General features: G+C 46.6%; 5 protein-coding genes and 1 long non-coding RNA gene across 8 annotated transcripts; 4 read left to right on the top strand and 2 right to left on the bottom strand.

Moving 5' to 3' along the window:
* Positions 1–34: 34 nt before the first annotated feature.
* Positions 35–3,008, bottom strand: gnptg (N-acetylglucosamine-1-phosphate transferase subunit gamma). Its single transcript, XM_083557226.1, has 10 exons — positions 2,867–3,008; positions 2,726–2,780; positions 2,126–2,248; positions 1,951–2,034; positions 1,775–1,868; positions 1,578–1,692; positions 1,312–1,394; positions 1,053–1,178; positions 872–953; positions 35–130 (listed from the first exon to the last, which is right to left on the bottom strand). The coding sequence occupies exons 1-10, from the start codon at positions 2,916–2,918 to the stop codon at positions 54–56; spliced, it is 891 nt and encodes a 296-aa protein (XP_083413352.1). The 5' UTR covers positions 2,919–3,008; the 3' UTR covers positions 35–53.
* A 60-nt stretch (positions 3,009–3,068) lies between these two features.
* On the top strand, positions 3,069–5,347 carry tsr3 (TSR3 ribosome maturation factor). The gene is made up of 6 exons (XM_083557259.1): positions 3,069–3,660; positions 4,017–4,230; positions 4,305–4,498; positions 4,627–4,797; positions 4,914–4,968; positions 5,046–5,347. The coding sequence occupies exons 1-6, from the start codon at positions 3,540–3,542 to the stop codon at positions 5,170–5,172; spliced, it is 882 nt and encodes a 293-aa protein (XP_083413385.1). The 5' UTR covers positions 3,069–3,539; the 3' UTR covers positions 5,173–5,347.
* Positions 5,348–5,468: 121 nt separating this feature from the next.
* On the top strand, positions 5,469–12,324 carry pdpk1b (3-phosphoinositide dependent protein kinase 1b). Of its 2 annotated transcripts, none has more exons than XM_083557157.1 (14): positions 5,469–5,654; positions 7,303–7,497; positions 7,728–7,770; positions 7,937–8,074; positions 8,491–8,635; positions 8,729–8,826; positions 9,177–9,252; positions 9,330–9,398; positions 9,521–9,617; positions 9,716–9,889; positions 10,145–10,374; positions 10,453–10,510; positions 10,590–10,742; positions 10,982–12,324. In XM_083557157.1, the coding sequence occupies exons 1-14, from the start codon at positions 5,631–5,633 to the stop codon at positions 11,093–11,095; spliced, it is 1,614 nt and encodes a 537-aa protein (XP_083413283.1). In that variant the 5' UTR covers positions 5,469–5,630; the 3' UTR covers positions 11,096–12,324. The 2 variants fall into 2 exon arrangements, with proteins under 2 accessions (XP_083413283.1, XP_083413284.1); XM_083557158.1 differs by lacking the exon at positions 5,469–5,654 and adding an exon at positions 5,776–6,124.
* Positions 12,325–12,789: 465 nt separating this feature from the next.
* On the top strand, positions 12,790–18,809 carry kctd5b (potassium channel tetramerization domain containing 5b). The gene is made up of 6 exons (XM_083557269.1): positions 12,790–13,557; positions 15,498–15,606; positions 16,386–16,477; positions 16,583–16,678; positions 18,379–18,504; positions 18,585–18,809. The coding sequence occupies exons 1-6, from the start codon at positions 13,135–13,137 to the stop codon at positions 18,612–18,614; spliced, it is 876 nt and encodes a 291-aa protein (XP_083413395.1). The 5' UTR covers positions 12,790–13,134; the 3' UTR covers positions 18,615–18,809.
* An 879-nt stretch (positions 18,810–19,688) lies between these two features.
* On the top strand, positions 19,689–22,523 carry ube2ib (ubiquitin-conjugating enzyme E2Ib). 2 transcript variants are annotated; one of them, XM_083556991.1, is made up of 7 exons: positions 19,689–19,841; positions 20,929–21,023; positions 21,107–21,190; positions 21,266–21,338; positions 21,453–21,562; positions 22,112–22,191; positions 22,287–22,523. In XM_083556991.1, exons 2-7 carry the CDS (start codon positions 20,958–20,960, stop codon positions 22,348–22,350), a joined length of 477 nt encoding a protein of 158 aa, XP_083413117.1. In that variant the 5' UTR covers positions 19,689–19,841; positions 20,929–20,957; the 3' UTR covers positions 22,351–22,523. The 2 variants fall into 2 exon arrangements, with proteins under 2 accessions (XP_083413117.1, XP_083413116.1); XM_083556990.1 differs by having other exon boundaries at positions 19,728–19,881.
* Positions 20,397–23,106, bottom strand: LOC310734656. Its single transcript, XR_014536106.1, has 2 exons — positions 21,815–23,106; positions 20,397–21,676 (listed from the first exon to the last, which is right to left on the bottom strand). It is a non-coding gene; the product is annotated as an uncharacterized lncRNA (long non-coding RNA).
* Positions 23,107–24,732: the final 1,626 nt, after the last annotated feature.

Here is a 24,732-nt window from a genome sequence, read left to right as displayed (position 1 = left end):
AAAGTGTGTGTGTGTGTGTGTGTGTGTGTGTGTGTTTTTCCAACATGGGGGTGCTAAGGATTGCCCAGGAGCCCTGTGTCACCCCGAAGGTGTTGGTCCTGCACGGTGGCCAGCGGGACAGTCGATCTTTCTACAAAAAAAAAAAAGGGGAAAAAATGTGGGTGTGGCTTATTCCCCCCCCCCCCCCCCACATTACAGTTCCATATCATGTCTTTACACTCATATCAGTGTAAACTCCCCTAGCGGCGATGCGATGCAATAGCATATATATTTTTTATATATAATACGGTGTATTACAGCCAATATCAGAAAAAAATTATAATAACTGAAAGGGGAGGGGCGGGGAATTTCCAAATTTTCAAGTTGTAAGTCGAGATTTTATGTACACTTCGCGAGGTTGATCAGACGTCACCTGTTTTGCATTACGCCTTTTGTTTTCAATTTCTGGAATTAGCAAACAGGAAATACTTGTTATTTTAGCACACAATTTCCAGATCATCATACTGGAAATTTCAGAGTTTAAAGCTCGAGGATTCTTTGTTTATTTCTCATAAATTTCTTGAAATGTTCGAGTTTCCTATAATGGCCCTGATACGCGTCGTAATATTCATATCTGTATTTAAATTTAATATCGGATTTTTTTTTTTTTTTTTTAAATGAAGAAAAGGACAGAGTGCGATACCGTAAAAAAAAGACAGATGGCGCAATATCGCAAAATAAATACATCACTGATTTATCATTTGAAGACGTCCTACACAATCGTGTGGAAAAGGGGAACATCTCAGTGGAAATGCCGGGTGTCTCAATACTTTTGGCCGCGCTGTGTGTGTGTGTGTGTGTGTGTGTGTGTGTGTGTGTGTCTCTGTCTCACCCGTGTCCGCTTCGTACGAGATGTTGTGTTGGCTGAGTAAAGATCGCAGTCGCTCGATTTCCGCTCGCTGCTTCTCGAAATCCTGCCGACACACACTTCATTTAGTTCTGCTCTCACACACACACACACACACACACACACACACACACACACACACACACACACACACACACGTTTCTACCTTAGTGCACTGGTCCAGATTCAGGTGTTTGTCGCTTGATGTCTGTTGCTCCTTTTTGGGGGGCGGAGTCGCTCGTTTCAGAAACCCCGCCTCCTCAAACACGTCCCTCAGCATCTTCTTGTAGCCCTGAAAACCCCAGGAGAGAGACCAGTCAATATATGAGTAGTGTGTGTGTGTGTGTGTGTGTGTGTGTGTGTGTGTGTGTGTGTGTGTGCGTGTGTGTGTGCGCGTGTGTGTGTGTGTGTGTGTGTGTGTTGACCTGTTCGGTGATGAGCTCCTCGTATTGCGCCTGTTCGATCTCGTCCCATTCTTTCTGCAGTTTTTCGCTCAAAGCAGGATACACTGCGACACCCACACACACACACACACACACACACACACACACACACACATGCTTATTTTCTCACTGTGTAACATGCATGGCTCAAAAGTATCTGGACACGTACCACCCACACGTGCTTGTTCACACACATCAGTAACTTTTGATAGAATATATATATATTTTTTAAAAAAGGTCACGTTTACCCAGGAGGGCGTGCACGTGGCAAACGAGTGGCGTCTCGAAGCTCAGGAAGTACACGCACGTTTCGGGTTCGGACACCCGGGCCAACCTGCTGCTGTTCCCACATGTGAAGAGGACCTGAAAGAGAACGTGCTCATGTGGGTTTTACATTCTTTCAAAAGATTTGTATTCACACACACACACACCCACACACACACACCTTGGTTTGCCTTTTCTTTTTCCCACAGGCGTCTCCTTCTCGCATCCACATTGCTGTGAAGGTGTTGTTCTCGATCTCCCACTCCTGCCAGATCCTGCACACAGAGGAACCCAGTTTTTCCTTCAGGTGTGTGTGTGTGTGTGTGTGTGTGTGAGTGCACGTGCATGCGAACCCACCCCAGTATTCCACTGTAGGCGTTCCACCTGTAGCTCTGCTCGTGCTGCGTGACGTTATGAAACGGACAGAAGTCGTACTTGTACCTGTGACGTGCGAACGAAAAGAAAAGAAAAAACACGCGTGAATCCCGCTGCGATCCTACGCGGGGTTTCATCGAGGACGTACGTTACTGACGTGGACTCGGTGAAGTGGAAGCAGGTTCCCGCCAGGTGATGTAGATGACGAGGTCCGGAGACGGGCGACGGGGCGACCCGGGCCTGCAGACGGCTGCCCTGCACCAGCAAGTGATTATTCAACCTGAGTGGGGAAAAGAACGAGATGCACGATTTACACGTGACCGGTTGTTCCGGACAAACCTGTAATACTCAACATGACCACAGGGCGCAATCCAGATGTGCTGAGAACAAAGATCTGGACCTGAGTGGCGTTTAATAGGAGCTGGAGAGTTCTACTCGAACAGGAAGGGGTTTATTAGCAAACACACACACACACACTTCTTCATGATCGAGTCGCCTCCTACTTATGGTCCTGAAAGATCTAAAGAAGTCGATCCCAATGTTTCAGAATAGAGAGTGATGTGAAGGGCAATGAGGGGTTTCTCCTGATCATCTCAGCAGATCTTAGGTCCAGATTTACCCGAATTTATGGACCGGATTAATGGTTTTGGAGACGTGAATATGGTCTTCACTTGTATTCCAATCAATATCTAGTCACGTGACAGACACGTTTCTGTAAATCTTTTCTCTCTGGATATTACAGTGCTCTTCTACTTACCCAAATGTATTCGGTTCCTCTACGATTTTCATCTTCCCACCCAGAACCTGCGCCACTGGAACACAGTGTTGTTATGACGACACCACCTGATAGTCCATAATAAACACAATCACACGTGTCATTATCTTATTTAAGACTTACCGATGAAGGCCAACATGGGCAAACACACGGGCGGAATGAACACACGACTCATATTAGCACGGAATGTCTTTTATTAATGTAAACATCGACATGATTATCAACACTTCCGCTTTGTTTTCTGTGGTTCTGATCACGTGACTCCCGGGGTGCGTTCACTGTAGGGACGCGTTCGGCTCTGTTGTCGAGTTTAATTCGAATAAAGCGAAAAAGAAAAAAGAAAGAGGGGGTTTGTTTGTTTTTACTGGAGTTGAAACTAAAGTGAATTATTTTGTGCGCGTCAATGATATAAGGATGAACTGAAGGCTGTTCGTTTTTTATTTACTTAAAAAAAAAAATTGCTACAGTCGACTATTGAAATTCGATGACACAAAAACAAGCCAGAAAACAAATTCAAAACAAGTAAAAAAAAAAAAAAAAAAAAAAAAAAACTGTTTTATACAATAGTCTAATCTTTTTTTGGGATTGCGTGCAACTTGTGTGCAACTCGAAAACCTTTTGAAATCCGCGAACACGTGAAGGAAGCATCGGGTTGCGCTTTTGATTGAACGCTGCATAGAAAAAGACCCTAGACCAATCAGAACGATGGATCACATCCGGGGCTTGACTGCGCGCCTGGTAGCGGTGTTAGCATGCTAGTCAGGGGCAACTGCCTCGGGAAGTGAGTGTATTGACGATGGGGCGCAAAAAGCCGTTTCAGACCGAGAGACACACCGGCAGGGGCAGAGACAAGCGGCACCGGATGAAGGGGAAGGGGCTGGGAGCGTTCCCTGAGGAACTGCAGGACAGGGCGGAAGGTGGGCCTTTATATAGGAGACTGGATACCTGTAAAGGGTCGGCGTGATATATCGATACAATTAGTACCGCGATATCGGTTCTTTCGATTATTTTACAATATCGGGCCTTTTATATATATATATATATATATATATATATATATATATATATATTTTTTTTTTCTTGTGATTACTGTTTTGCTATCGTCTCATGATATCTGTCGCGATACCAACGTTTGCTAGAATAACAGTCGATAACTGTATTTACAACGATATCCGTCTTTTTTATATAATTGTTCTTGTTTGCTGTGCTGATCATCTGTCTTACAGGTGTGTGTGTGTGTGTGTGTGTGTGTGTGTGTGTGTGTGTTTTTCAGGCGGTGAAGGTGCAGAGGTCAATGACGGAGCGTCGGAGTGTGTGAAGTTGCCGTGTCCTCTGGCCATGTGGGAACTGGGTCACTGCGACCCGAAGCGCTGCACCGGGCGCAAGCTGGCACGGAAAGGCCTGGTGCGCTGCCTGCGCCTGAACCAGCGCTTCAGCGGCCTGGTCCTCAGCCCCATGGCCACCAGATACGTCACACCTGCCGACAGGTGAGCCCCGCCCCCGCCCCGCCAGAGATCCCGCCTACTTTCCGCTTTAATCTATCCTGCTCTGTGCTTATCAGGGAGACGGTCGCGGCTTATGGAGTCGCGGTGATCGACTGCTCGTGGGCGAGGCTGGAGGACACGCCCTTCAGCAAGATGATCGGCTCCCACCCGCGGCTGCTGCCGTATTTGGTAGCGGCGAATCCGGTGAACTACGGCAAGCCGTGTAAGCTGAGCTGCGTGGAGGCGTACGCTGCCACCCTCTGCATCGTAGGTAATCACCTGAGGAACGTTCAGAGGAACAGAGGATGAAGATTCAGACTCTGATACACTCTGTGTGTGTGTGTGTGTGTGTGTGTGTGTGTGTGTGTGTGTGTGTGTGTGTGTGTGTGTGTGTGTTAGGTCTCCGAGATCTCGCTGAGCTCCTGCTGAAGAAGTTTAAATGGGGTTTGGGGTTTCTCGAGCTCAATAAGACCCTGCTGGAGCGCTACGCCACCTGCAGGTCGGAGGAGGAACTGCTCACGGTGGAGAAGGAGTATTTCACCGCCCCGCCCCCTGAGGAGGAGGAGCTCGGTACGTCACGTGACCTTTTAACGTTACTTGTGTTTCATGAAACAGTGTATGATGATTGTGTGTGTGTGTGTGTGTGTGTGTGTGTGTGTGTGTGTGTGTGTGTGTGTGTGTGACAGATCCTTTCGATGTGGATTCAGGGAGGGAGTGTATGAACCTCAACAGGCCACTCAGGTACGAAGACACACACCCACACACACACACACACACACACACACACACACACATGAATAACGTGTTTTGTGCTGCAGGCTGGAGGAGGAAGTGACTGAAAGCGAAGAGGAAGAAACATCTGAGGAGGAAGATGATGATGAGGTGGAGATAAAAGAGAAGGAGAACGTCGAAGAGGAAGGAAGTGAAGATGAAAAGGAGACGTGACGAATGAGGGAGGAAAAAAAAAACGTGTTGGTCCAAAGTGTATGAGGACATTACTGCCAGCTTCTTCACACACACACACACACACACACACACACACACACACACACACACACACACACACACACACACACACACTTGATTATTTGTTGTTTCTGAATAAATATTTGTCCTGGAAGTGTCTCAGTGTTGATTAGTTTTCCAAAGCGTCCCCTGTTTGGTAGCTCGATATCGGTCCTGTATCGCGATATCGGTTTTTTTTTTATTTTTATTTACTTTCGCCAAATCCCCGGCAGAGGGCGCGCGCGCTCCCGCGATCCCGAGCGCGTCCCCGCGACTCCGTGACTGCGGCGGCGTTGTTGTGGAGTGACGTCACGGCGGTGAGCCGCGCGGCGCAAGGCGGCCATGACTGCGGGCTCCGTGATTATTTAATCCGTATTAAAGCGTGGCCGAGCGCGTCCATGGCAAGAGCCACCAGTCACATGGTAAGTGTCGGGGTAGCGATACGGGACGGGGCTCGAGGCCCCGGGACAATCTGTCGCGCGCGTACCGCAGCGTTTCCCCCGCGGCGGTGGAGGGGATCCGGGTGTGGGGAGGCTTCGGTTCAACCGCCGCGGCAGGAGGAGGAGGAGAAGGCTAGACAGCCTTGCTCTGGGCTACCCGTATTCCGGTATTCGAGCTCCGCGATTAGTCGGTTTCTTGACGCGCTTCCGGTTTGCCAGCCAATCAGAGGACAGCTCGTGTCGCACCGAGGCCTGAGATGGGAAGCGCGGCCAGGGCGGAATACGGGCGCAAAAGACAATCCTAGCTAACAACTTTAGCATAACAGTTAGCATCTTGTAGCCGTGTTGCTGCGGGGACAGGAGTGTCTCTTCACCGTGGACGGAGAAACACCAGAGTCCCCGAGAGCGTCATATTTATCACTTTACTGCATTTTGGAGGAAGCGGCTGTCGGGTAATTTTGGGTTTGAGACGGCTAGGCTAGGCTAGGATAGGCGCTGGCTAATTGCGGTAGCTAGCTATGCTATGCTATGCTATGCTATGCTAGGTACAGTTCAGATCTATGGGAAGGTGAAGCGCTGCCGGGTGGAGAGTCTGGAGCTCCAACTTTCAGGTCATGTCAGGTGTTTAGTGTTCACGCCTTAACCCGTGCTGACTGGAGCAGATCAGCCTCACTGACACACACACACACACACACACACACACACACACCGTTATTTAGTTGAATAGTTCTGAGGTTAGTTAGTTAGTTGGATTGTTAGTCAGCTGGTTGGTTAGTTGGTAGTGAGGCCTGTCTCTACTGAATGGACTTTTAACTTGAAGTGCACATCATGTCATGTTTCACTCCTGCTCTCTGTGTGTGTGTGTGTGTGTGTGTGTGTGTGTGTGTGTGTGTGTGAGAACACACCTCACGATCACGGTGATGCAAAGGGACATGTCCAGATGTGTTATTGGACATGGTTCTGTTTAGGAGAATCACGTCGTGTCCATGTCACCCCCACACCACCGCACACTGACGTGGTCAGACACGTTTCAGCAGACAGGGATAAGGGCCGTGCTCAGGGGCCCAACAGAAGAAACCTGGAGGTACTCTGGGACTTGAGCTTCCAAGCTTCCCATCAGTAACGCTCTGGAGACTCCTTCCTTTAATCCATCAGCAACACACACACGTTTTCATTAAGAAATCTGACTCCCTGTGCACGTGGTGATTGAAGATTGAATTGTGGGGATAAAATACGCAGTTTGTGGACACCCCAATATAAGATTCTTGTTGAGGTGGTAAAATTTCATGTGAACGCATCCAGAGATGCTGAGTTTCTTTAGCTTTGTGGAAAACATTTTGGAGAAGAAGCGCTTACGAGTGATAAAAAAAACAAACAAAAAAACAAACAGTCCCAATACTTTTGACAACGCAAACGAGAGAGAGAGACAGATAAAAAAAAAAAAAAAAAGAAGGATGACTGCGTTATTCCGCTGTGGCGTAACAGGAATAAAGCGCGCGACGATCGGGGGATTTGGCGGCCCCTAGTGGTCTGCCGGAAGTTTGCAGGGAAGCGCGAGTCTCGTTCGGTCTGCGATTCGTTTTGTGTGTCGAACACTTTGATCGATTGTTTTGTTTGTTTGTTTGTGCAGTATGATGTCGTACCCCTCCACTCCTCTGGTCTCTGTCCGTGCCAGTCCATGGTAAGAGGTCAGCAGGAAGCACCCCATCGCCACGGCAGCAGCATGGAGGGCCAGGCCCCGCCCCCTCAGCCGACTCCGCCCCGCAAGAAGAGACCCGAGGATTTCAAATTCGGCAAAATCCTGGGCGAGGGCTCCTTCTCCACGGTACGTCCCAATGTGTGTGTGTGGGTAAATGCCGAAGCCTTCAAATACGTATGAATAGTTTTTATATATATATGGACACACACACACACACGCGTTAGTGTATTGTGCCGATTGGTCAAAACTCAGACACATGACTTCCTGTCACATGATACAGGTACTGACTCATCCGGATGGATAAAGGAATGAAATGGCCATTCTAATATACCTTTTTTTTTTTTGCTTTGTTGTAGGTCGTCCTGGCGAAAGAGCACTCAACGGGGAAGGAATACGCAAGTAAGGAATTCTTTCCTCCAATCCCCCCCCCCAAAATGATGTGCGCATTGTTTTTCAGGGGTGGAGCTAGGGATTCATTAAGTCCCGCCCCCCTCACATGATCAATATTTTCTACATATGCAGAACCGAGCCTTTATAGTGCGTCTGTGTGTGTGTGTGTTTGCAGTCAAGATCCTGGAGAAGCGCCACATCATGAAGGAGAACAAGGCGCAGTACGTGAAGCGAGAGAGGGATGTGATGTCCATCCTGGATCACCCGTTCTTCGTCAAGCTGTACTTCACTTTCCAGGACGAGGAGAAGCTGTGTATCCTTGATGCCACACACACACACACACACACATACAGAAAGAAAAGAAAAAAAAAGAATTTGGCCACATTTGATCTTCAGGCCACGTTCTTCTCCGTGGTTCCTCTGGGTTTCTTCACTAACGTTGCACAATTTCCGGAAACTTTCCATGGGAACTTGGAGAACTGGGAGTTGGAAACTTGGAAAATTAAACTCGGCTTATTTTTATTTTTATTTTTTTTACTAAATTACAACTTCCCTGTTATAGGCTGAAATGCATTTTTTGTAAATTCCCAGTTTATTCCCATGGAAACGCCTCGATTCTGATTGGCTTCCTGGTTTAAACTCTATTCCCGAACGCGTCCGGAGAGAGAAAAGGGTCAAAACCCCTCGAGCTCTAACTCACGCCTCGCACGTTCCTGAGCGCGTAAACAGATTTCGGGCTGAGCTACGCGAAGAACGGCGAGCTCCTGAAGTACATCCGCAAGATCGGCTCCTTCGACGAGACGTGCACGCGCTTCTACTCGGCCGAGATCGTCTGCGCCCTCGAGTACCTCCACCGGAAGGGCATCATCCACAGGTCAGGATCACGAGTCAGTAGAACTGTGTGTGTGTGTGTGTAAACAGGGTTTCACGTGTGTGTGTGTGTGTGTGTGTGTGTGTGTGTTTGCAGAGATCTGAAGCCGGAGAACATTTTGCTCAGTGAAGACATGCACATTCAGATCACAGACTTCGGCACGGCCAAGCAGCTTTCTTCTGAAAGTAGGCAGGGTAAGACACACACACACACACACACACACACACACACACACACACACACACACACACACAATACTCTCAATTCCAAGCAAATAAGTCTCCATTATTCACCTACAATAAGCTCCGTTCCTCTCGGATGATGTTCCACTGGATTTTGTGGAGATTTATTGAGCTTGAGATTTCATTCGGCCACCAGGGGGTGCTAATGCCCCAAAATCAGCTATTTATTTTTTTAGCCAATTACTGTTGCAGGGACACAAAAGAAGCGGCCCTCACATACATCGCATCGAGAATCCACACACGTTTCCGTGTTGGAAATGCATGTGTTTTGATGAGGTTTTTTTCTCTCTCTCTCGTTCCAGCTCGGGCGAACTCGTTTGTCGGTACGGCTCAGTACGTCTCCCCGGAGTTACTGACGGAGAAATCGGCCTGTAAGAGGTAAGTGCGCCGTTCAAGCGCTTACCCGCTGACGCTTTCACGCCATTCGCGCGCTAACTCTCCGCTTGTTTCCGCAGCTCGGATCTCTGGGCGTTAGGCTGCATCATCTACCAGCTGGTTGCCGGGTTACCACCGTTCAGAGCGGGGTGAGTGTGCGCTGTCCACTTCTAGTGCTGAACATCAGCGTGAGAGATGTACACCTCTGTATTAGTAAGGGTTTTTTGATATGTCCGTTTTCACATGTTCTCGATCTTCTTTCCTCCTGCAGAAACGAGTATCTCATATTCCAGAAGATTATTAAATTAGAGTACGAGTTTCCTGAGAAGTTCTTCCCCAAAGCCAAGAATTTAGTGGAGCAGCTCCTGGTGAGAGGATCGAAATAAATAAATAAATAAATAAAAAGAATGAAGTGTGACTGTTTTGTGTTGTGTTTTTTTTTTTCCCTCTCCTGAACCCTAAACAGTTGTTGGATCCTTGCAAGCGGATTGGCTGTGAGGAAATGGGCGGGTACGAGCCGCTGAAATCCCACCCTTTCTTCGAGTCGATTGGCTGGGACGACTTACACCTGCAGACTCCGCCCAAACTCACCCCCTACCTGCCTGCCATGTCCGAGGATGATGAGGACTGCTACGGGAATGTAAACACACACACACACACACACACACACACACACACACACACACACACACACACACAGTCTGATTGAACAATCGTAAACTCAAGACTCATGAATTCCTAAACATTGTTACAAAATGTTTCCTCTTTCTTTCTATCTTTTTTCTTTCTTTCTCTTGTCCCTCTCTTTTTTCTTTTCTCAATCTCTCTTTTTATTCTTTTTTTTCTCTCTCTCTCTCTCTCTCTCTCTCTCTCTCTCTCTCTCTCTCTCTCTCAGTATGACGATCTCCTAAGTCAGTTCAGCAGTATGCAGGTGACGCAGCCCGGCCCCTCGCCCTCATTGACCGAGCCGTCAGAAAGTCCACTTCCTGTGTGTAACCCCGCCCCCAGCGTGGATCAGTTCATCCACGTCCACGAGCTGGACAGCAACAGCATGGAGCTGGACCTGCAGTTCAGCGAAGAGGAGAAGCGCCTCCTGCTGGACAAACAAAGTGCAGCAAACCCCTGGTACACACACACACACACACACACACACAGCGTGTACACTGGAGATTTTGGCAGTACCTCATTGGTGGTGTTTTGCAGGCACCAGTTTGTGGAGAACAACCTCATCCTGAAGATGGGTCCAGTGGACAAGCGCAAGGTGAGTTCACACCTGCGTCTGTGATCTGAAAGAGTGTGTGTAGTGTTACTGAGGTGTGTGTGTGTGTGTGTGTGTGTAGGGTCTGTTTGCACGCCGCAGGCAGCTGCTCCTGACCGAAGGTCCTCACCTGTATTACGTAGATCCGGTGAATAAGGTCCTGAAAGGGGAGATTCCCTGGTCACCAGAGCTTCGGCCCGAAGCCAAGAACTTCAAAACCTTCTTCGTTCACACGGTAAACACACACACACACACACACACACACACACACACTTTCTAGCTCAGATTTTTCTGTCTTACTGTCTTCTATCATTTTTTCTTTCACTCTCTCTCGTGTTCTGTCTCTTTTCCACCGTCTTCTACCACTCTCGTTTTTCTTATTTTTTTTCCTGCACGTTAATCAGAACGCTCTATGACCTTGACTCGACCTTGTGATAAAGTCCCCGTACTCACGCTCGTTCCGACTCGTTTCAGCCAAACCGGACCTACTACTTGATGGACCCGAGCGGCAACGCTGACAAATGGTGCAAGAAGATACAAGAAGTGTGGAGGAAGATCTACCACAAACACCAGAACCCCAGCGTATAGGATCCACCAATCACCCCCCCCTCCCCCCCTCCTCCTCCTCTATGGCCACACCCCTTTCCCTTCCCCTCCCCTCCTCCATCACCCTTTCAACCAATCACAGAACAGGGGACACCTCCACTGTTCGGCTCTCTGTCCGGTGGGGGGAGGGGGGGGGTGTCTGTCCGATTGGTCTGCGTATAGAGTTAAGGCGGGTCCTTTGCCCTGATTGGCCGCAGTAGCTGGTCTAGCTGATCTGATTGGAGGATTTGGTGTGTATGTATATGTGCGTGTGTGTCTTTTTGTTTTTTGTTTTCTCCCCAAGAAAAAGACCATTGCAATCATCACCTCGATGTAGAATTCTGGGTAATGGAGTTCTCCTGAGGGTATATTCATCATCATCAGCCAACCACACGACCGATTTTCTGTTTTCTGTTTCCTTTTCGAATCCTTCGCAATGGGACTGTGTGTGTTTCTGAGTGGAGACATGAGCGTGTGTGTGTGTGTGTGTGTGTGTGTGTGTGTGTGTGTGTGTGTGTCTCTTCTTCCTGGTTGGTAACTGATGACTGTGATGTATAGTTGATGTAATATTGACCTTGGAGGCGAGCGCAGCGCAGCGAGGCGACTCTTGGATCCGGGTTTTTGTATTTTTATTCTTGTATAAGGTTATCAGGGGGCCACCGGCTCCGTTCGGGGGGGGGGGCCCGGCTCCGTTTGGGGGGGGGCCCAGGCTCCTGTGTGTTATTTAAATTCTAATATATGAGAATCATATTTGGATCGAAGTCACGTTCGAGGGCCTTTGCTGTGTTTTTTTTTCTTCTTCTTCTTCTTTTCTTTATTTCGAAATGTAAAGCCTTTTGAATGTGAAGAATTATTGTAAACTATGATATTTTACAGCTTTTTCTTTCTTTTTTTCCGTTCAGTTCTTTTTCCCCGTTTGTTTGTTCTTTCGTTCGTTCGTCCGGTTTTTTTTGTTTTGTTTTTTTTCTTCTTTACTATATCATAAACATTTTCTATTTGCTCAGTGATCGACACATATTCTGATAATTTAAAGCCTTTGCCATTCACAGGCTCGGTCCACACGTGAGCGAGTGTACGTGTATGTGTAACGTGTGTGTGTGAGAGCGTGTGAACTCATGTGGGCGGAGCGTGCGTTTGCGTTCGGCGCTGTGTGTATTCTTCCTCGTCCAGCTCTCGAGCTCGACACCACCTAGAACTGAAATAAAGCATGTAGGGGTTTAGGCCGACAGAGACTCCGCCTCCTGTCTTTTTTTGTAAAAGAGTTTATGTACACACACGCGCACACACACACAATACATGCATCAACTTGGCCATTTTCACACTTATTTGCATAAAGAAACGCCCCCAAATAACCATATATGGTAAACATGAAGCCCAATATACTTTAAGGCGATTTAGGTCACGGATGTCGAAAAGGGTCAAAAGTTATTGATAAGCGACGAGAGAGATCTCATGAGGGACCAGGCGGCTCTGGGGTTTCTTTCTTAACCGTACACGTGTCCTTCAAAGATTCCTGTTTTGCAAAGCAAGATACACTGTACGGTCAACCGTTTGTGGACACGTGGACCTCCACTCTTCTGGGAAGATGTTCCACAAGATTTTGTGCTGATTATCAGTTGAAGTCAGGTTACTGATGTAGGTGAGGAGGCCTGGGGTGCAGCCAGAGTGAAATCCCCACTTCATGTGCACAAAAGTCATTTTTGGGGTCTCATAGTTCATAGGATGCATCATCTGTTGCACCACAGAAGGAAAATCATCTTCAGACTCGTGATCTGGTCACCAGTACCATCTGACATTTTTTTTGCAGGGTTGATCTTGGACTTGGATCCACCTGCATCACCTTTCCACTGGTAACCTTAGACTTAAGTCTTGGACTTGGCCCAGGTTTCTCGCCACCTCGTCTTCATGTTCAGCTTAGAGAAGTTCTCGGAGTGCTAAATGCCTACTCATCATCTTTATAGCTGTGTGTGTGTGTGTGTGTGTGTGTCCTCAAAAAGTGGCCTTCAGAACTAGTCTCCTTTAACAGAGCTCCCTCTAGTGAGATGGGGATTTTGTCCGATCTGGCAACCCCGCCAGGTAAAGCGCGCTCACGTGTGTGTGTGTTGTCACTCGTTCTAGTGTGGAGATCCGCGCACCAGGCATGGGCTCCTCTTCAACCCCGTAAGTTTTGCACTTTTTCGCCCACTTTTATTTTCCAAACTCATGTGATACAGATCGGATCAGAGCGGACGGTCCAGTTTGCGAGCTCGCAGAAAGACACAGTGATGGACACCGCTGCGGGTCCGAGTTCAGGTACGAGCGCGGGTTCGGGTTCGCCCGCGTGCATGCTGACCGGCTCGTCACGGTGGGTCAGACTGAACGTGGGGGGCACTTACTTTCTCACAACCACGCAAACTCTGTGCCGGGAGCCCAAGTCTTTCCTGTACCGGCTGTGCCAGGAGGATCCCGAGCTGCACTCTGACAAGGTAACGCACAACGTGGACCACTGCGTATAGACACACACACACACACACACACACACACACACGAAATGAGTCACTTGGTTTTTGAGGGACACAAATCTATAAATATCCAGAACTTTATTTCCATTGAAAAATCTTCATGAAGAAGAGCTTTCCACACTTTCAGCACCTGGACAGTTCCTTTCTCTACACAGTTGGAGTGATTCCGTTCATCCCAGAGCAGATCAATAGGATTTAGGTGCAGTGACTGGGCAGATGTCACCTAAACCTAAAGATCCCAAACGTGTTCCAGGAGGACATTTGTGGGTAAAGTCAGCTCCATGAAGATATGCTTTCCATGGGGTTGGAAGATGTGAAAGATCTGCTATAGAGCTCTCTACAAAATTGTACTTATGAAACAGATTTTGGAAGAGTTTGGTACGAGATTTTACAGTCGGGTGTCCACATATTTTTGGCAGTATAAGGTGTAGGTGAGCACAATGATAACCGATTTAAACCTGACCACACCTCCTTGAGTGACATCACGTGAACGTTATTTCCATATCGATGTTAAGTTTCGCACAAACAGTGTCGCCTGGATGTCGACGTCCCCACGGGAGCCGGAAAACAAACAGCTCTTTTATCTTCTGCATGAATAGAAATGATCCAGTCAGGCATGAAGAGAGGGAACGAGGGAAGGAACGAGGGAGGAGGCATCTGTCGCACGTTGTAGAGACTGAAAACCAGCACGTCGGTTCGTCTACGTCTCGTACGTCTGGTTCACACGCACTCCGTGTGGTGCGTAAAACCGAAAACATCGCTGGCGTGAAGGATAGAGTGATTTACAGGAGCTTTTTGGTAAACAGAAAAGCATCTCAGAACGTGTTGAACCTTGAAGATTACAACAGGAGAAGACCACATCTGGTTCCACACCTGGTGGAGAGTTTAAGGATACAGTGGGCGTAGATTACACACACACACACACTAAATCCCTCAGACGCTTTTATTCTGAGGTGAAGTGAACCGGTCCTGGGCTTTAAACTCATATATTTTTAAAGGCTTTATGGACCACAGTTATAAGGTTTGACTGTCCATGTGTTCCAGCTCTGTCTCCAACTTCTCCTTCTCCTTCTCCTCCTCTTCTCCTGGTGTAACAGCAGCTCATAATCTCCAAAGAACCCAAATCCTCACCAAACCTCCATAATTCCACTTTCTACCACCGTTTACTCCTGAACAATGAAAATCCGTCTACAGATTAACACTCGTCTACGTTTTTTAGGTTATTGATGTATCAGACAGACAGACAGAGAGACAGACAGAGAGACAGACAGGCAGACAGACAGACAGAGAGACAGGCAGGCAGACAGACAGAGAGACAGACAGAGAGACAGATATACAGACTATAGACAGACAGACAGACAGACAGACAGACAGACAGACAGACAGACAGACTATAGGCAGACAGGCAGACAGACAGACAGACAGACAGACAGACAGACAGACAGATATACAGACTATAGACAGACAGACAGACAGACAGGCAGACATGCAGACAGACAGACAGACAGATAGATAGACAGACAGACAGACAGACAGACAGACAGATAGGCAGCCAGACGGACAGAACTTTATTGTTCATACATGATCAGTACTGTGTGTGGAGTCTCCGAAGGAAGAAGGCTCCTCTCATGAGGGGTTTAGCACACACACACACACACACACACACACATACACACACACACACACACACACACACACACACACACACACACACACACACACACACAGTGTGTTTTATTCATAAACCTCCTGCTATTAAGGAGCGAGCTGGAGGTCTGACGTGAACACACACTCCACACATTAATATTTAACCCCCCATTTTCTACCACATTTAATTTGTGTGTGTGTGTGTGTGTGTGTGTGTGTGTGTGTGTGTGTGTGTGTGTGTGTGTGTGTGTGTGTAGGATGAGTCGGGTGCATATTTGATTGACAGAGATCCGGTGTACTTCGGCCTTGTGCTGAACTACCTGAGACACGGCAAACTGGTCCTCAATAAAAACCTGACTGAAGAAGGTAACACACACACACACACACACACACACACACACACACACACACACACACACACACACACACACAAGGTTGTTTGCTTGGGTGTACTAGGTGGTTGCTAGGGTTTTGCACATGATGTTACAGGTGGTTGCTGTTATTTTAAGTGGTTGCTATGGTGTTGCTAGGTGGTTGCTAGGGTATTGCACACAGTCACAAGGGTGTTGCTAAGTGGGTGCTGTGCTATTTCAGAAGGTTGCTCGATGGTTGCTATGTTGTTTGAGGTGGTTGCCACTGTGTTGCTGTTATCTTTTAGGTGTTGCTATGTTTTGTTCTGGTGCTTGCGTCCTACGGTGTTGATAAAGTATTGAAGGTGGTTGTGATGGTGTTCCAGGTGGTTGCTAGGGTATTCTTTTGGTGCTTGTTAGGTTGTTGCTAGGTGATATCTATGTTTACTTGGGTGCTCGTCCTGTACGGTGTTGCTCTGGTATTTTAGGTGGTTGTGACAGGGTTCCAGGTGGTTTTGACGGTATTGCACATGGTTGCCAGGGTGATGCTATATAATTTTTAGTGGTTGCTAGGTTGTTGCTTGGTTGTAGCTGTGTTTAATCAAGTGCCTCGCATCTCCACAAATCTCCACAAAATCTTGAGGAACAACATCTCAGAAGAGGGGAGCTCTTAGAATGTGGCGATCCAAAACGAGTGTATTGGGAATGCTGTATGTTTTATCATTCCCTCTCACTTTATCCTTTCTTCCCTTCTTTTTTTTTCGTTCTCTCTCTCTATCTTTCTCTTTGATGTAGGAGCTCTGGAGGAGGCGGAGTTCTACAACATCACGTCGCTAATTAAACTCATCAAGGACAGGATCACAGAGCGGGAAGCCAAATCCATGCACGTGAGTTAAGACGGAAACACACACACACACACACACACACACACACACACACACACACACACACACACACACACACACACTATTTCTTCTTCTCTTTCTTTCCAGACTCCATTGAAGCATGTGTACCGGGTGTTGCAGTGTCAGGAGGAGGAACTCACTCAGATGGTCTCCACCATGTCGGATGGATGGAAGTTTGAGCAGGTAAAAGAAAGAGAAAGAAGGAAAAAAAGACTCATCAACAGCGTCGTGTGATTCTGGGCTCTGATTGGTCGTTACAGCTGGTCAGTGTAGGCTATGGGCGAACACAGAAGTTTCTCCTGATTGTGTCTTGCCAGGTGAAGGGGAGGAGTCGTGTCAAACTCGCCCCGCCCACTGCCAAGAGGCGTATCCCTCGGTTTTGCTCCTGTTGCCGTGTCGTCCCGATTTTTTTTTTTAGCGATCTGGTTTTCGTTATATGTTTCGTTTGTGTCTAAGTCACTGATGACTGTTTCGGCAACATTAAAAAATAAAGTTCGCCTAATCACAATTCCGACTTCTTTTCCCGTAATTACAACTTTATTTTTCGCAAATCCCAATTTTTTTTTCTCGCATTTTGACTTTATTACTCGCAATTCCGACTTTTTTTTTTGTTGCAATTCCAACTTTTTTTCTCGCAATTCCAACTTTTTTTTCCTTTCATTTTGACTTCATTTCTCGTAATTCCGACTATTTTTCTTGCGATTTTTACTTTATTTCTCGCAATTCCGACTTTTTTTCCCTTACAATTCCGGCTTTATTTCTTGCAATTCCGACTTTTTTTTTTTCGCAATTCCGACTTTTTTTCCCTCGCATTTTGACTTTATTTCTCGCAATTCCGACTTTTTTTCTTGTGATTTTTACTTTATTTCTCGCAATTCCGACTTTTTTTCCTCACAACTCCGGCTTTATTTCTCGCAATTCAGACTTTTTTTTTTTTGCAATTCCAACTTTTTTTCTCGCAATTCCAACTTTTTTTTCCTTTCATTTTGACTTTATTTTTCGCAATTCCGACTTTTTTTCTTGTGATTTTTACTTTATTTCTCGCAATTCCGACTTTTTTTCCTCACGACTCCGGCTTTATTTCTTGCAATTCCGACTTTTTTTTTCTCGCAATTCCGACTTTTTTTCCCTCGCATTTTGACTTTATTTCTCGCAATTCCGACTTTTTTTTCCCCGCAATTCCGACTTTTTTTCCCTCGCATTTTGACTTTATTTCTCGCAATTCAGACTTTTTTTTCCCCTCACAATTCTGGCTTTTTTTCTCGCAATTCCAACTTTTGTTCCATTGCATTTTGACTATTTCTCGCAATTCCGACTATTTTTCTTGCAATTTTCACTTTATTTCTCGCAATTCCGGCTTTATATTCTGCGATTTTGACTTTATTTCTCGCATTTTGACTTTATTTCTTGCAATTCCCCCTTTTTTCTTGCAATTCCGACTTTTTTCTTTCTATTTTTACTCTATTTCTCGTCATTCCGAGTTTTTTCTGCCACTTCTGACTTTATTTATATTAAGTTTTAGTTGTGAATGATTTTCAAGAATTGTGACGTGATGGTGGTGGTATTAAGAGGTGGATGAAGTCGGGTACGTCCCCACTAAAGGTCCAGGTACCAAATGCACGGGCCGCCACTGAAGGAACGTAACCCGACTCTGAATACACGGAACTTTTCCTGGTGTTAATCCCGGCCTGGTTTTTAGACTAGGAGTCGATTATGGAACGCCAAAGGTGTCACATCGGTTTGGCGTGTGCATGAACATGTTGGTGCATGCTCGTGTTCCTGTTTTTGCGACTTGGCAACAACAAGGGTGCGCCGAGGCATGTCCGAGCATGTCGGAACTGTAATGCAGCTGTGTGTGTGTGTGTGTGTGTGTGTGTGCACAGCTAGTAAGCATCGGCTCCTCCTACAACTACGGCAGTGAAGACCAAGCCGAGTTCCTGTGCGTCGTTTCCAAGGAGCTTCAAAACCAGTCATGCGGTAACACCAGCCCGCCGAGCGTGAAAGCCAAGGTACGCTGGTGCGGGGACGTGCTTATAAATAATGGCGCCCTTCCGACTTAACGAGCGCTTTTTGTTTTTTTCTCTCGTAGATCCTTCAGGAGCGAGGTTCTCGGATATGAGGCTCTTGGAGTTTGATGCGTCTACCGCTTTTTTCGGTTTGAGGAACCATGAGGAAAAATAGCAAAATCGGTCGACTCGGAAGTACAAAACACGGAGCGAAAAGTCAAAGACGCTCGAGATCGAAAATTGCGCCGTGATCATCTGCGCTCCGAGAAGAACCTCCGGACGACGGAACGTCCTCCAATGAGAACACGGTGCTCACGAAAACCCCGCTGAGTCCATATTCCTCATATTTATTTCTATATCTAACACACATACACACTCTTTCTCCAAAAGTGTTGGGACACCCAGCTTTTCTAGTCTAGCTCCATGAAGAAGCTCCTCACCCTACCTGACTTTACTAACACATAATCTAGTAGAACATCTGGCTTGGGTGTCTGCAAACTTTTGGACTTGGAGCTGGATTATAAATGGACGTAGGTTGATTTATTTTATTTTTTTTCGAGTCTCGTTTCTGAAATTAATAAACGCATTTGACGATCAAACAGATGTTTCGTTGTGCTTCTTTTTTCCTTCCACATCAGTTTTTTTCCCAAACAGATCCAATCAGATTTCAGCCCCTCCCCCATTCCCACTCATATAGGTGTCACGTGGTACGCGCCATCTTCGCTCCTACAGCGCCCTCGTGCGGCATTCACAAGAATTTCATTCTTTTTAAATCGCCTGTTGCCATAGAGACGCTCCGGTCCCCACATACACCCAAAGGCTGTATAGGAATGAAATCGTATGAATGAAACGTCGCTCTTCGACCATTTATTTCACTTCATTACAGTGTCGGAATAAACCAAATTAAAACCCGAGTACGTGACGCTCATATTTGCGCTCAGCGCGCGCGCGTTTGGAAACGTTTTAAGCCCAGACTACGCGGTCCCTTTAAATAGCGGGGTGCCTAAAGAGATGCCTGTCTGAAAATCACCTTCACAATATCGACTTTTAGATTAAATATAACATATAAAATAGATCTAACAACCACACGCGATTACAGGATCTGAATTCGGATGAAAGCGACGATGTTTTGGATCGGAACCTTTATTTTCGGTGTTTATTCTGCACAGGCGTTAGAAGAGGCCTCTAAAACTCTGGGGTCCTACTTAGTCCGGTTTAGAACGGATGTCTTTTCGGGAGGGAAACTTGGCTTGGGTTTTTTTTTTTTTTTTTTGTCCCGGGTTTAGCACGGGTCTAATAGAAGTGTCTAGAAAGTCACGACGCGGCCTGGCGTTCACGAGGTAAGCCAGCGACCACGCCATAAACCCCGAACAGTTGCAGGTAATAAACAAACGTGTGAAATGATTTGGGGATTTGTTTTCTAATGCGTGTGTGTGTGTGTGTGTGTGTGTGTGTGTGTGTTGAGCTGGAAGAAGGGAATGCGCGTTCGCGTGAAAAAAGGAAGTCCAGCTTTTCCCCTTTGTCCAATGCGCGGTCATGAGCGGCGTCTCCGCCACTGAGGAGCTGCTCGCGCGGAAAACCGCGTTATAACCATTAATAATAATTATACAATGTATTATATATTATAGATGATAAACGTGCACGTGTGAGAAGTGTAAATACGGAGGATCATCATAACCCGGGTTTCTGTGTGTGTGTGTGTGTGTGTGTGTGTGTGTGTAGCGGCTAGTCACTTCACAGGAAGTATAACCCTTAGCTTAGCTTGTTAGCACGCGCTAAACCCGAGCTTGACTTTACAAATTGCGTCTATAAAATACATTTTAAAACCCAATAATTTTTTGTTCAATCTCCTTTTAATAATAATAATAAAAAAAGATACACACATCGTATATTTATATCTATTTTGTTTATTAGCTAGCCATAGGAGCGCGAGGGCGGGTGCGCGCTTTGCGCACGCGCAGTATCGCGCACTCGGTCCTTATTAGCAGCCGATTAGGAGATCGAGTCATTTTAGTGAATCGGTTCTTTTATGAATACAATCGACTCTTTTCGTTCCTTTTGATCAGAAATACAATTAAATGTCTTTTTTTTAATAATAAAAAAAAAAAAAAGCAATCGACCCCTCCCACACACGCACACACGCACACACACACACACTCACTAAGGTGTATGCACCGACTTTAATTATATTTTTTTTAATAATGCAAATGACACTGCAGTTTATTGTACAGCTAAAATTGATTCATTCGCCTGTCACGTGACCTGATCTGTTGAATTGTTCGGCGTCGAATCTGTTTTGTTTTTTGCATAGGTTTCGAAACGAATCGCTCGTTAAGACTCGTTCGCCGAATCTTGAGTTTGTTTGTTGCACCACAATGAGTTTTATTCATCAAATGAAATGGATTTATGTTTGTGATTTTCCCGTAGACGACTCCTTACCTGCAGGATCAGCCGTCATGTCTGGCATAGCTCTGAGCCGACTCGCGCAAGAGCGAAAAGCGTGGAGGAAAGATCACCCTTTCGTGAGTGTTTTCCCGTCTCGCTCGCACGCGCACACACGAGGCGTAAACGCCGATCGCGTCTCACCGCCGTCGTCTTTTTTCAGGGCTTCGTCGCCGTTCCGACTAAAAACCCAGACGGAACGATGAACCTGATGAATTGGGAGTGCGCCATTCCCGGGAAGAAGGGGGTAAGACTCGAGCTGGTACTCTGAGAAAGATTTTATGTTGCGACACCGGTTGATGTTCCTCTGCTTCGCCCTTAGACTCCGTGGGAAGGCGGCCTGTTTAAGCTCAGGATGCTGTTTAAAGACGATTACCCATCATCCCCTCCGAAGTGTAGGTTCCCTCACACGCATGTTCGCACAGAAACCCGCACGGGCCCAGAATCGCATTTTTCCGCCGACAGAAATATACCCACCTTTCATTTCTATAGTTTTGTTCATTCGCCAGGTAAATTCGAGCCGCCGCTGTTTCATCCGAACGTCTACCCGTCGGGGACGGTGTGTCTCTCCATCTTAGAGGAGGACAAAGACTGGAGACCAGCGATCACGATCAAACAGGTAACGTACCCACCAAACACTCCCTCAAACCCCCCCCCCCCCCCCCCCATCATCTCATTTCGATCCACTGAACAGTTCAAGGGTTTCGCCGGTGCTGGGATTCGATCTCAAGACCTTCCGATCGCAGGGCCACCAGTGAGCTACCGGTCTCTTACAAAGGCAGCGTTTTAGATTTGGCGCTTATCCCGAGTGACCTCTCATTTATACGCCGAGGAGTTAGGGAGCATTGAGGAGGGGATTTAAACTCATGACCTTCTGATCAGAGCTCTAAAATGTCCCCGTGCACACATACGAGATGAAAGATGCGGATGATTTCGGCAGGCGAGCGTATCATTGCAGCTCACTCTCTCTTGTGTGTCCGGAAGGGGATGAGATCAGAGCCCTTTAACGCCAAGGTTTCTCTGAATTCTGAGGTTCTCTGAATCTCACCTGAAAAAAACTTTACGGCACCGCAAGTGCGTCAGAGCGGCTGGGGGATGCGATCAATGACCTTCAAGTGAAACCTGAACTGTTAATTATGCATTTATTTTGATGTTGGTTCTTCTGCAGATTCTGTTGGGGATCCAGGAGCTTTTAAACGAGCCCAATATTCAGGACCCGGCCCAGGCTGAGGCGTATACCATATATTGGTGAGACACACACACACACACACACACACACACACACACCATGCATGTCTTGGCCCTCACTAATCTTTTTTTTTTTTTCTCTCGATCATTTCCAGTCAAAACAGAGTGGAGTACGAGAAGAGAGTCCGAGCACAAGCCAAAAAGTTCTCCCCCTCGTAGACGGCGTGACTGGATCGCTCGGAGCGAACGTGTTCAGCACTCGTTTATTTTTCCATCTTCTTCCTCCGTTTCCTCCTCCTCCTCCTCTCCTCATTGGGACTGAAAGGACTTGACGTGACGTCTGTGCCATCCGCCCCATCCACCTTATCCCTGCAGGCCACGCCCCCTTGGTAGTGATGTCACAAACATGTCCTCTTGACTCCATCCCCCCCTCCCATCTCAGCAGGAAAGCCCCCTGCCTCGCTTTATCATCGGCCAATCAGAAATGGACCTCATCTTTATTTCCTTTTTTTTTTTTTTCTTTTTTTTTTCCTCCAGTCAACATTAAGCGGCTGGACGAAAACGATGAACTTTCTGTGTACGCATCGTGTGTGCGCGAGTGTGTGTGTGTGTGTGTGTGTGTGTGTGTGTTCGAAAGTTCCTTCTTATTTTAACGCCAGACTTCCCTCCTTTGCTCATTGTTTTGTTTTTCCTCCCACGTGCGAGCGCTGAAACCTCGGACGCAACGGCGCGGATCATCTCGCTTTCTCGCACTTCTGTCCATCACACAGGTAAAAGAAAACGTCGTTATTAAGCGAGACGCTTCTGCACGCCGGAAAAACCGGAGACATCGTAGGTTCGGAATTCCTCCTCAGCAAGATTTATTTTTTATTCCAATTTTTTTTCTTTTTGTGTATGCGTGTATCGTTCGTTAACGATGGGAACATGTGTCCTGCGTCCTTTGTTGGTTTAATAAAGATCTTTCTACAAAACAAACGTCCCAATCTAACAAGTCTTAGATGTACAACGTGTGTGTGTGTGTGTGTGTGTGTGTGTGTGTGTGTGAAACTGAAGGAGGAAGACTAGTGTGAGGTTCAGGGAAGAGGTCAGACAGGAGCTCGGTGGTGGTAAAGAGGTGTTTGATGATTGTGGAACTACTGCAGGAGTGATGAGGGAGGCAGCTAGAAAGGTACCTGATGTGACATCTGGAAATAGAAATGAAGACAGAGGCCTAGTGGTGGAATGAGGAAGTGCAGAAGAGCAGAAGGAGAAAGAGGTTTGGGATCGACACAAATTGCTTCCCTTTTTATACTCAATGTTTATTATTTATTTTTATTTTTTTACAGAAAGGAACAATTCAGCATGGGGGGGGAATTTATTCACATGTGAAATCCCCCATTTGACTACTACAAGCTAAAAAAATCTCTAAATTAAAGATAAAAATCAACACGTGGCTTTTTTTTTTATTTTTTTTTTTTCGAAGTACACTTTTATGCATCAATACCCCGATTTGAAGTTTTATACAGTTCTAATAAGCGAAACGTCTCATAAAAATAGCATCGTTTTCATCCGAATAATCGGAAAAAGAAAAATGACTAATCTTTACTTCCACTAAATTTTTTGGAGATTTGTGGAGCATTGGAAAAGAAAGTCAGGTACTGAGTCTCCATCTTCCGACCACATGGAAAGCAGATCTTCACGAAGCTGGAACAGGTTTGGGTCTCCTCGTTCTAATCGATTTCATGCCACCTCCAAAGGTGAAGATGCACGTATATGGGTGGTGGGAAAAGGCAGGTGTCCCAATACTTTTGGCAATAACATAGATTACATCGAATTTTCTGCCCGTCGAAATTCCAAGCAGCGTACGCTAGATGGAAAATGATGATACCGTCTCTTCACGCTAGACGACTTTTTGTTAGACTTCCAAAAAACACGGAATTTGACCTCCATGTTGGTGCCACGAAGCGGAGTTTTATTTACATTTATATTTACAGTGTTTCCCGGACTCCCTTGAACAAAGCTTATACACAACTTAGCAGTTGAGCCGGTTTTGATCCGAGTCTCTCGGGAACGACGTCATTCCGTTCGTTCGTGTTCGGCAAATGCTGTATTCCGATCGCGCTGGGTTTCGTTCTCTTTACAACAGAAATATGTACATGCAAAAAAGAGAGGTCAAACTCCTTTGGGAGTAGGTGGGATGGGTCGGAATTCCTTTTTGGAGCAGTTTGGTCCGAATCACTTTTGGGAGTGGTCCGGATTGGGAGGTTTTCAGAATGGGCAGACTGGACTGTCTGAATTTACTTTGGCGGGATTGTTTGGCATTCCTTTGCAAACAGGTGGGACGGTTCGGAATTCCTTAGGAATATTAGTGATTGGTCTGAATTACTTGAGTGGTCTCGATTATATCTATGAGAGCGGGTGCCCGGGATTGTCCAACATTACTTGAGCAACAGGTGGGATTGTTAGGAAGTCCTTTGGGAGAGGGTGGGATGGTTTGGAATTCCTTGGGATTTGGAGCGATTGGTCAGAATTTTATTTTGGCACTGGTCTGGATTGTGTCTTTGAGGGTGAGCAGGCAGGATGGTCCAGAATTACTTGATGAACAGGTGGGATTGTTAGGAA

The sequence above is a fragment of the Silurus aristotelis genome (genome assembly GCF_946808225.1).
Source record: "Silurus aristotelis genome assembly, chromosome: 1".
In the NCBI taxonomy this organism is placed as follows: Eukaryota; Metazoa; Chordata; class Actinopteri; order Siluriformes; family Siluridae; genus Silurus; species Silurus aristotelis.
The sequence above is the reverse complement of the archived record's forward strand: the minus strand, read 5'-3'. Positions and strand labels throughout refer to the sequence as shown.